This window comes from Arachis hypogaea, chromosome 8 (assembly GCF_003086295.3).
Source record: "Arachis hypogaea cultivar Tifrunner chromosome 8, arahy.Tifrunner.gnm2.J5K5, whole genome shotgun sequence".
Taxonomy (NCBI): Eukaryota; Viridiplantae; Streptophyta; class Magnoliopsida; order Fabales; family Fabaceae; genus Arachis; species Arachis hypogaea.
The window spans coordinates 45,232,129-45,242,708 of record NC_092043.1 but is presented as its reverse complement, the minus strand read 5'-3'; the positions used below and the strand labels follow the sequence as shown (position 1 = coordinate 45,242,708).

Genomic DNA, 10,580 nt, shown 5'->3' with positions numbered 1-10,580 from the left:
AACTATTTATAATATTTATAATTAAAAAAGTTACTATGGACAAAATTAAAGTTAACTTCTGAAAAAAAAAACCAATGAATAAAATAATATTCTTCAAATCTCAACTAATTGTATAATAATTTATAATGAGGTCAAATTTAATTATTAGCAGAAATAAATAAATATTATCTTTGTGTAATACTTAAAAAAATTTTAAATTGTAGTGACATTTATCTCTACAAATTTTTAAATAAATATGTCTTTATCGTTCCTATCAAATGGATATCAGGATTTTCCGGCAGGAGTGATATGTATGAGAGGAGTAGTATTTAGAGAATAAAAATTTGCTAATATTCAAAATATTCTATCTAAACTTTTTTAAAGAGTAACTTAAATGTTTATTATATTTGAGATTATAAGTATTTTTTGAAGTACAGACATATGATAAGATATGACACAGGACACATCAATTAACAAACTTTAAATTTTTGTAATATACGAAAACACATTATATATAAAAAAATATATAATTTTTTTTATATTAATTATAATAATATTTTGATATTTTATTAATTTTAAAATATAATTTTTTTATTATTTTTAATATTTTTTTATTATATAAGATATTTAAAATATTTTTTATTTTAATAAATAATAATATATATTATTTTTAAATTTATTTTAAAAACATATGTTAAGAATAATGTTTAATATGTTAAAACGTGATGACATTTAAGTGTGTTCAAACATGTTTAAAAAAAAAATTTGATTTTTTTAAGACACGTGTGTCGGACGAGTGTCAATAAATATTGTATCCGAAATGTATTTAACATACAAACACGACAACTCAACAAAATATTCATATTTCATAACAAGTATTTAACTATGGAAAACATAGAAATAATAAATTAAAAAAAAATATTATAATCCCAATACAAATTAATAATATCATTTCTAACTTAGTAATATATCGATAAAAAACTTTGATATATTAATAATGTAAAATATTTCACACAATTATTTAATTATATTTATTATTTTAAATAAATATTTAGGTAATTAATATAAAATATAATTATTTTTGTCGATATAATACCACTACAATAAAGATGCCACATGTAAAATTATTGTAATAATATCATTTCCAACTTAGTAATATATTCAATAAGAAACTTGGGGGCATTGTTACACAGCATTAGATTTAGTAATGAAGATATCTATTCCCAAGTAATTAAACACGTTTAAAAATATTTAAATTCGAAAAAAATAAAAAAACATGGCGGGGTGGATGTTGCCACTAACCGTCGAAACCGTCCGTGTAGAAGCCGCAGCAAGAATCCTCTACTCTCCCATCCACATGACTCTCAAAGAAACAACCAATAATAAAGCACCACGTCACACATCAGAAAACAGTTAGTTCCCCCCACCCAATCAAATTACAGAGTCCATCACGTATCCCATGAACCTCACCACACAATAGCACAACCATCATGCGCATGATCGAAATCAATTCAAAAATTCCATAGCACCATAAAGAACAGAGAACACTGAATGTTCAGAACACAGAAAAGGAACTGAAACATTTTCGATGCAAATTGAATTAGTAGTACAAGTAGATGGAGAGAGGGTTTGATAGAAGGTACATAAAGAAAGGACCATGGAGCAGAGAGGAAGATGAGGTGCTCCAGGAGCATGTTAACAAGTATGGTGCAAGGGATTGGAGCTCCATTCGATCCAAAGGCTTGTTGCCTCGAACTGGAAAATCTTGTCGCCTTCGATGGGTTAACAAGCTTAGACCAAACTTGAAGATGTGAGTTAATTATAATTAATTAGTTCACCTTTAATTAATCGATTTTCTTTTGGTGTAATTAATGTGCATTATTAATTTACAGTATAGTTCGAAAAAAACCGGTTTTTTCGTGCGTGTGTTTGATTGTTTTAGACACAACTAAGTAGAATGAAGGTTTCAACTTCATGCATGTTGCTACTACGATGTTTCTTGTTATATGAATGTATCATTTGATTTTTCTTTAGTTAAACCTAGAAAAGAACATTTCATGCATGTTCCTATTACATTCTATATATATGTATATAAAAATTGTTTCAAAGACACTAAAATCCGCATAAAGTAGTTTAAAATTTTCTTATTTTCTACTCTATCTGCAATTATTGTTGAAATAAATGAGTGATTTTAGTGTATATATATATAAACATTTAATTTCATGTTGTTGCCATTTTTGTAGCAATGTGCTTTGTCTGTTTGGATGTTGTGTATGATTATTGTAATTGGCAGAGGGTGCAAGTTTACGGAAGAAGAGGAGAAGTTGGTAATAGAGTTACAAGGGCAATTTGGGAACAAATGGGCAAAAATTGCTACATATTTGGAAGGAAGAACAGACAACGATGTAAAGAATTTCTGGAGCAGTAGGAGAAAGAGGATAGAGAGGATGTTGCGGAAGCCATCAATAACTTCGTCAAAGATGCAAAACAAAAACAAAGAAAAAGTCCCTCTTAGTCAAGTACAATTTGAAGAGGTAAGGTAGATGAGTATCCCTTGCATTTATGCTATGTTTAGATGAGAAGAGAAAATAGGAAGAATATATAGAAAAATAATCAAATAGAAGAGAAAAAATAATCATCATATAAAATGATATATTTACTTTCATATAATAAAATATAAATATTTTTACTTATTTTTTTAGTTGCATTTTATAAATATTAGGTAAACATTATAAATTTATACATTGATATAATTATTTATTTAATATAAGTGTATTAAAACTATTAAAACTAATTTATAATTAATGATGATGATAAGTAACTTCTTTTTCAGAAAAAAAACTTTTCGGCCAGTAGATTATCTAAGTTATAATATGAAAGTAAATTATTTAATATTTAATTTATTATAAAATATAGTTATTAATTATATAATTAATAGTGAGATTCTTGATTTGTGAGTAGTTTTAGTTTTAGATTTTTCTAGAAGCGACTTTCTGGCACATGACATAAGTTAAGACTATTTAAATGTTACCAAAAAATAACAAAGTTTAATTTCTATTCATTATTAATATAGAATCTTTTATATTAACATATAATCCAGTCTTGTTACTTAATTTTTTTTTCTATGTGATAACACCTAATTAAACATCAATATACATAGGAATTAAACTCTACCATAAAATAACCATAATAATTGTATCCGTATATATATATATATATATATATAGAGAGAGAGAGAGAGAGAGAGAGAGAGAGAGAGCTCTTTTAAAATTCTTGATTTTAAACATTGATAATCACAATATCTATGATCTATTCTCTTACTATAAATAAATGGAATTGCAAAATTTGATGTCCAATTTTTTCTATTAAAAAATGTATCTCTTTCTATCTTTTCCTTAATAGCTTCTTTTACAATTCTAATTATAAAAGTAGCAAAAGCTAACTAAATTTCCACTTTTATATTAAACTTAAGATATTATATCATTTATGCTAATAATATTTAAGATGCAAATCAACATGTATGGAAGTTTCTATTAATTAGCTAGTATCACTAATAAAAACATGAAGAATAGCAAATACAATATATTTATATGATTTCTTTCAGGATATTTCATGCAGCTCCAATAAGCCAGAGGAAAATATCCCCTGTGGAAACTACCTTCCTTATTACACTGCTCCCTACATGGGAAACACTGAAGAGTTCAAAATGGTCAACCTACCAGATTTGACAAAACCAAACCACCAAAATTTGGAAAGTGACATCAACACTTCTTCTCAGGCTTTTGAGGCCACCCCACTCCATGTGGTACCTTCTTTTGAGTCTTCAACAACAGAGTACACATTTCCTCAAATCCCAAATGAACCACAACTGGAATTTCCAGTGTTTCCAGAACCAATTGATGACCCTTACTTCTTTGATATGCTTGAGCAAAAAAGTGTTCAGAACAAGATTGGAACAACTGTTGGATTGGATGGAAAGCCTCAAAATGAAAGTGCTAAGTGCTTCTTTGAGGACATCCCAACTGAGATCTTTGAATACTTTGACCATACTCCAACTTCATCAGACCAATAAAACTCTTTTAATTTCTAACTTTTAGTTATTCTGCACTGTAATGCAAAGTAAACTATTCAGCTTCTGTTTCCAACTTACTAATCATCTTAGGAAACAGTCAATGATGAATTGCTATAGCTTTTGTCTTTACATTACAATTTGCCAGTGCATGATCTTGTTACTTCACATTTCAGAGCATTTCCCACATTTAGTCATTCCCACATTTAGTTGCATTTTATACAGATACTTTCATTTCATCAACAAGCAACATTGTTAAACAGATAACAAATTGAAAGGTGTTGGTGTTCCTCAGGACAAAAAATGTTTTTAAGAATATTACTTCTTTTTTATCTCCGGATTATTTTTTTCTTCATCTTGTTCTGTTTTATAGGAACTTGAACAAAGGAGATTTCAATGTTCCTCCAAGTCAACAACATTCTCCCATGAAAGTTATACTAAAATTCTAAACACGAAAACTTGTTGCATCCAGGGACAAGACAAGATTTACATAGTACAAAAATGACATAAATAAATATGGTTATACTATATAGACAAAGATCAAATACCATCACTCCCAGCAAAACACCAAAATAACACGTTTTGATTCTCTAAAGGAAGGATATAGCTGTACAAATCCTTCTGTTCCTTTTTTCCCAAAAAGTTTCTCCTTTCTCTTTATCAGGCAAAACGCTCACTGCACACACAACCTGATAAAAACTTAGAATATAGCTTCTGTATAGTGACTTTCTTGACAAAGATTGGAGAAAATTGTTCCCAGTTCATGATATCAAATTCAACATAGAAGGAAAGAATGAAGACCATTCATCTCCAGACTGTCTCATTTGCATCTGTGAAAATTGCATTATGATGTTCTATAAGCAACTGAACAACCTCAATTGCACCAAAGTCAACTGGTGCACCATCATCCAATGGAATAGGAGAGGATGCATCTATGGCTTCATCATCATCTGTATCACAAAAAAACAAGAAAAAGAAACGGCAATCGCCAACTTTAGTTCAATATATGTAATACTAATGAATTATGAAATTAAACTTTTGCACCCTTCAAAAATATTCGCAAGTGAAAATCTAAATGCAATCTTTTTAAATGTTTAAGCATATCCCTAAGAAAGGTGTTTAGAGGCTGAAAGCAGTTAGGTTAGGTAATAGACATGCATCTAAATTATTAATTCAACCTTCTATTAAAAAATTATTCTATCAAAGGATATTTTCTCAAACACACTCAAGAAAAACACACTCTAAGAAAATACAAAGAAAACAGTTTCTCCCTCCTAATGCATTTTCACTTTTTCAGGCCCGGTGATTACACAGACGCTGATTCGTTGAACAATTCCACATCAGTAGGGTTGCTTTAAAGCCCATTAGATAAAACATAATCCCTTGAAATTTTGTTTCTGCTTTTAAAGCACTAGATATTATAAACATGTTCACTGTTCACAATTATAAAAACAAAAATAACCATAGTATAGAAAAGTTTTCCCACTAGGTTGAGTCAGTTAAATAAATGTATTCTATAGAAACATCTAATGGAAAGGCCATTTGAATCAAGAAAACAAAATCAACGCCAGTTAAATTAATCTAGTTTTTTAACCATTTCTTGGGGGTTTCTTTGGTCTTCTTCTAGCTCTTGTTTATTTCTTTATCATCCTAATCAAATATTCTTATTTGGGCTTTTATCTGTTTTCTTCCAACATGGAGAATACAAAAGAATACAAAAGTATTTTTCAGTGAAAATTATTTGCATAGAGAAGATTTTGTTCTCAAGGTTAAGCAGGATTCTCTACCAGAATCCCTATTGCTAAAGACTAGGTAGAAGCTGAGAAACGATGCAGCGATGCTTTCATGAAAATTCTCGTATGGTCATACTTTTTGCCATAACCAGTGACAAAAGGAATAACACATTCAGCCAATGTGGGTTATTGCATGTTTTGGCATCGATTTCCTTACCAGCAAGTAAGTCCCAAGCACCATATGAACCAGCTGGTTCATCCAAGCCTTTTTTGGAAGGGCTTTTAGACACTTGGTTCCAGTATTGTTTATAAAAATCAGGTCTCTGTCCATCTTGCCACATGACAACGGGTGCCATTTCCATTGCAAGGGTCCGAGTATCCATCTGCAGAAGTTAAAAATATTGAGCAAAAACTACAGATGACAAATAATAGAAATGCATAGATTTAATTACAGGAGAGACAAAGTATATAAGATAATCAGGGAAATGTCCCACAAGACTCCATCAAACATAGCTTGTGAAACAATTAAAAAAATGAAAAGTGTAAATGTACAAGACCCAGATTTTTCCGTGCATCTTTGCTTATACTAAACAAACACATATACGCACATATTTAGAAGCCTCTTACCTTATTGAGAAGTGACTTCTGGCTAACCCGGAGCAAAAGTGCTGTTACAAACTCCAGAGTCATGTAGTTTACACTGGGAAGCTTCTTGAGGATGTTTCTCATGGAATATATATTGGATAGAGAAGCTTTTATTTCATCGTAAAGCTCAAAAGTGGTAAGAGGCTCAGGAAGGCTGGCAAGGTAACATTTTGCAAGAGCTGCCACATCAATTGGATTTGTGCCTTCTGGGATTGAAGAATTTGAATCTGTACGTACAATCATAGTGGTATTAACATCACCCAAACACTACTATAATCTATCCTCATTACTGAAAGTATGAATGAATGCATTAACTACCTAGGTTGTACAGAGAAACCAACTGCCGGATAACCTTTTTATCTCCATCAGATTTGAAGAGATATGGTGAATTCAATCCTACATCAGATTAAAAAAATAAAACCACTATTAAACAAAAATTAAGATAAATTATAGAACTCATGAAACATAGACTTATGCACAGATGTAGAGCCTTACTCTAGAAACAGCTACCTGAAACTATAAGATAATCTGCACATTTGACCAATATCTGAGGAACAGGCCTGCTGCTATCTTGTCTCTGTACAGTAACCTCAATAGGAACTCCAAACACTGGGGAATGCAACAATTTCTAAATAAAGCAGAAGTCTACTACCATAGAAACCGAGCATGCAATACCGCTTATAAATTAATAGTTAATAGTTAACTAGCAATTGTGTAGTGTAAAACTAGAATACAACTCAAGTGCCTTGTGGGAACTGCAAACAATGGAATTAGCTCTCACAGTCGGCGAAAGACTGACACATGAAAAGAATCGCTCACTTGATAAGCTATTTGGGTACAGAAACTTACCATCAGTACTTGCAACTCCCTGCAAAAGAAAATTAACGTAAGAAAACTGGAAAATGGTGTATACTAGAAATTATAGGCCACATTTAGCCCAAGGTCATTTACCTTCTGCCATCTTTCAATGTCTGTCAAGATAGTCTTGCTTTTTTGTGCTGTTTTTTTGGCCACCTGAAATAATTACCATGATGAAAACCAAACAAAGAAAGTAAAGATTCTGACCATTGAATTGGAGCAGGAAAAAATATACTCTGAAGATGACCTGGTGTATGACTAGCAGATATAAATAGATAGAACTTTTCTAATTCTTAAAAGGTTAATAACAATACCAGAATACCAACAATAAATTGTCCTATCGATAACCAAACCATAAGCTATCCATGTCCAATAAACAGAATTATATAACACACTCCTTAACCCCCCCCCCTTTTTTTTCTTGTGTGTGTGCCTCTCTCTCTTAAACCAAAACAATAACATCGGAGTATTACTTTAATGGATGAAAGCATGGTAAGTATTATCCAAATGAAATCCTGAAATAAGTAATCTATGTGAAATCAACGTTACTCAATATTCCCTGCACCTTTGGTAAACTATACTATGTAGATCAGCACACCATGCAAATGACCTCTCTTACCTTGTTAAACTTTTATTTGATAGAACCTTGCCAATACCTCTCAAAATATCTAAATTTTCCCTTAATAAATTAATTAATTAAAAAAACCAACATTTTTTTGGTGGAATTGAAAAAAAGAAAACCAACATTAAGACTGTTATAGTTTCAAATAACTCAATATCTCAAGCACACCACCAAAAGTAAACAATACTGACATTGTTACAGTAATTTTCCATGTTTAAAAATATTATATTAGTCTAGCACAGCTAGATACAGTATATAGTCTTCACACCACTTAGTGGTAGAATGTCATGAATTGATTACATATTTAATTATTCCAAGATGGCAAGATCCTTTCTTCTATTTATTAAGAGATCCAGCATCAACATTAAAAGTTGGCAGTGATACTACAAAGATCACTTGATTCAAAAGTGCTGAATGTAATCACAACCAGCAAACCTTATATTCTGTGGGTATTACAAACACATTGGAAAGGTTTAACACTTACTTAGTTGCTTATAATGTTCAAGGATTTCCAAGTCCTTTAACACCTATTACATATTACAACATGTTTTGGCTACAACACTCGAGGCTTTAGCTGTATTCCTATATCAAATGTAGTTTATTACAAAATTGTTCTGAAGCATGAACCAATGCTTGTATTTAACATCAGCATCAGAAAGGATCATGGAATCAAATTTATCATTTTTAAGTACATTGTCCTGTAATTTTTTCTTTTATTGCCTATCCAATATGGCAATAGACTCAACATGAACTTTAAGCAAGGGAAGAAACATCTTTTCAAAGTTTTTGTTGTGTTAGTTTTGGTCACAAAATGCTTAAATGATTAATCTTTCAATGGTACCCAGCCATTGCGTTTGCACATGTAAAAAAATTATGTATTACAGTCCCTAATATCATTTAGTCAAGTTCATTACCTCTTCAACCTTTGTTTTTCCCACAGCCACCTTATCTTTTGTCCCCGATATGCTTCTCCTTAGAAACGAACCAGTTGTAGCTGCAGCCGATATCAATCGATCCTGTACGGCATGTTTTGTTGACGGCTGCTGAAGAAGTGCCCACCGGCTTTTGACCATAGTTCCAACTCGCCCTGCCACTTCAGCAACATTACTCTTTGTATCCTTTGTGACCTCACCAACAAATGTTCCAGCTGATTCCCTTGCTTCTTTGAGCTTGACCCCTACAAATTAAACTAAGTTACAACAAGGCCAAACCCCCCCCCCTTTTTTTTTTCCTTTTCAAAAAACAATTAAATAAATAAACCCTACAATTCCATCCTTATAGTGGTCCTCAAAGTCTGAAAGTGGGAAGATCGTGTGAACTTTGTAATTTATCATTCTTAATGGGGTCTCAAAAGGGAACTTAAATGTGAAGTTTTAGAGAAACGATACCTGAGGAAGAAAAGAAACCAGAGGCCTTATCTTGCCACTGAGGAGAGATGATAGAAGGCATTGACTCAGAAGTCAGAAGCCACTGAACAAACAATAATCGGATGATACTTGATCGCTTAGTCCTGTACGCAAGTGAAGAAAAACATCTCACAAGTCAAAATTAATTTGATAAAATCATAAGTTCTTAAAAAACAGAATGAACTCAATAAGTATAAAATAATTAAAAAAAAAAGTAAATTTTTCCATCACTCATAAACCGATGAGAACATAAATTCTAGGTAAAGAATCTAATTTATAAAGGAAACTGAAAACAGCGCAAGCACGTTACGAGAAAGGAATTGAGAAGAACCCTATATGAATTAGCGAGAGAAAGCGATCGTAAATTAATAATTAAGGATAGTAAGGAAGATTGATTAGTGATTGGTGATTACCTAATTAAATTGATTTGGGTTAGGAAGAAGAAGCAGAAGAAGAGGAAAGTAATGAAAGGTGAAAATTCAAAGTAGACGGAAAGAGAGAAGAGAGAACAGAAGAAAGGGACTGCTGTGACGAAGTCGTTGGTACAACCAAATACCTGGCTTCCACCAAATATAACGGTACCTCCTTTTGTCTTCAACTCTTAATCTCTTGTTACTTAACACACTTTTTCAGTTTTGTTTTACTTCATGAGCTAGAGTGACTTCCGCGCATCGGCCTGGAAGGTAAATTAGCCATAGTATATCATAAATTTGTGAGAAAAACCTTAAACGATTGTGATAATTATTTGAAAAGATAATGAAGTCTTTAATAAAAAAATTTTTTTTTGGTTTTTTATTTTTATTTTTGTGGAATTAATTAATTTTTGTGTCAAAAAAAATTAATATTTTTTTTATATAAAGATTAATTAGTTTCAAAAAATAAAAATCAAAGATTGAGAATGGTATTTGTTTTTAACGATCTTGTTGTTCTTTTAAGATAATTATTAGGAATCAAGTTGGGTATTCACTTTAAATTTTAATAAGTATTATATTATTTAAAAATTAATTAAAATTTTTGTAAATTAATGTTAATTTTTATTGGTGTTTTATAAAAATATTTAAATTTAAATAGATCTAAATTAAATTATTTATCTAATCAAATTTAAATTGAAAATCGATTAAAATCGCACTAATTTAGATTTGATTGAATTTTATTTTTTGTAAATCATATAGATCGGATCAAATTTTAAATTTATTTCTCAAAATCGATCCAATCTAAATAGTACAATGTACTATAATATTATTATTTTATTATTATATTTACAACTT

At 30.6% G+C, this 10,580-nt stretch overlaps 2 protein-coding genes across 5 annotated transcripts; one reads left to right on the top strand and one right to left on the bottom strand.

The window, feature by feature from the left end:
• The first annotated feature begins 1,595 nt into the window (after positions 1–1,595).
• LOC112705418 (transcription factor DUO1-like) lies at positions 1,596–4,051 on the top strand. The gene is made up of 3 exons (XM_025756249.1): positions 1,596–1,789; positions 2,273–2,513; positions 3,584–4,051. Exons 1-3 carry the CDS (start codon positions 1,596–1,598, stop codon positions 4,049–4,051), a joined length of 903 nt encoding a protein of 300 aa, XP_025612034.1.
• Positions 4,052–4,486: 435 nt separating this feature from the next.
• On the bottom strand, positions 4,487–10,026 carry LOC112707749 (uncharacterized Rho GTPase-activating protein At5g61530). 4 transcript variants are annotated; one of them, XM_025759680.3, is made up of 11 exons: positions 9,726–9,985; positions 9,295–9,416; positions 8,821–9,083; positions 7,378–7,440; positions 7,276–7,294; positions 6,937–7,035; positions 6,745–6,822; positions 6,409–6,653; positions 5,999–6,164; positions 4,850–4,998; positions 4,487–4,724 (listed from the first exon to the last, which is right to left on the bottom strand). In XM_025759680.3, the coding sequence occupies exons 2-10, from the start codon at positions 9,353–9,355 to the stop codon at positions 4,853–4,855; spliced, it is 1,140 nt and encodes a 379-aa protein (XP_025615465.1). In that variant the 5' UTR covers positions 9,356–9,416; positions 9,726–9,985; the 3' UTR covers positions 4,487–4,724; positions 4,850–4,852. The 4 variants fall into 4 exon arrangements, with proteins under 4 accessions (XP_025615465.1, XP_025615464.1, XP_025615463.1 ...); XM_025759679.3 differs by having other exon boundaries at positions 4,487–4,998; positions 9,869–10,026; XM_025759678.3 differs by having other exon boundaries at positions 4,487–4,998.
• Between the last annotated feature and the right edge of the window lie 554 nt (positions 10,027–10,580).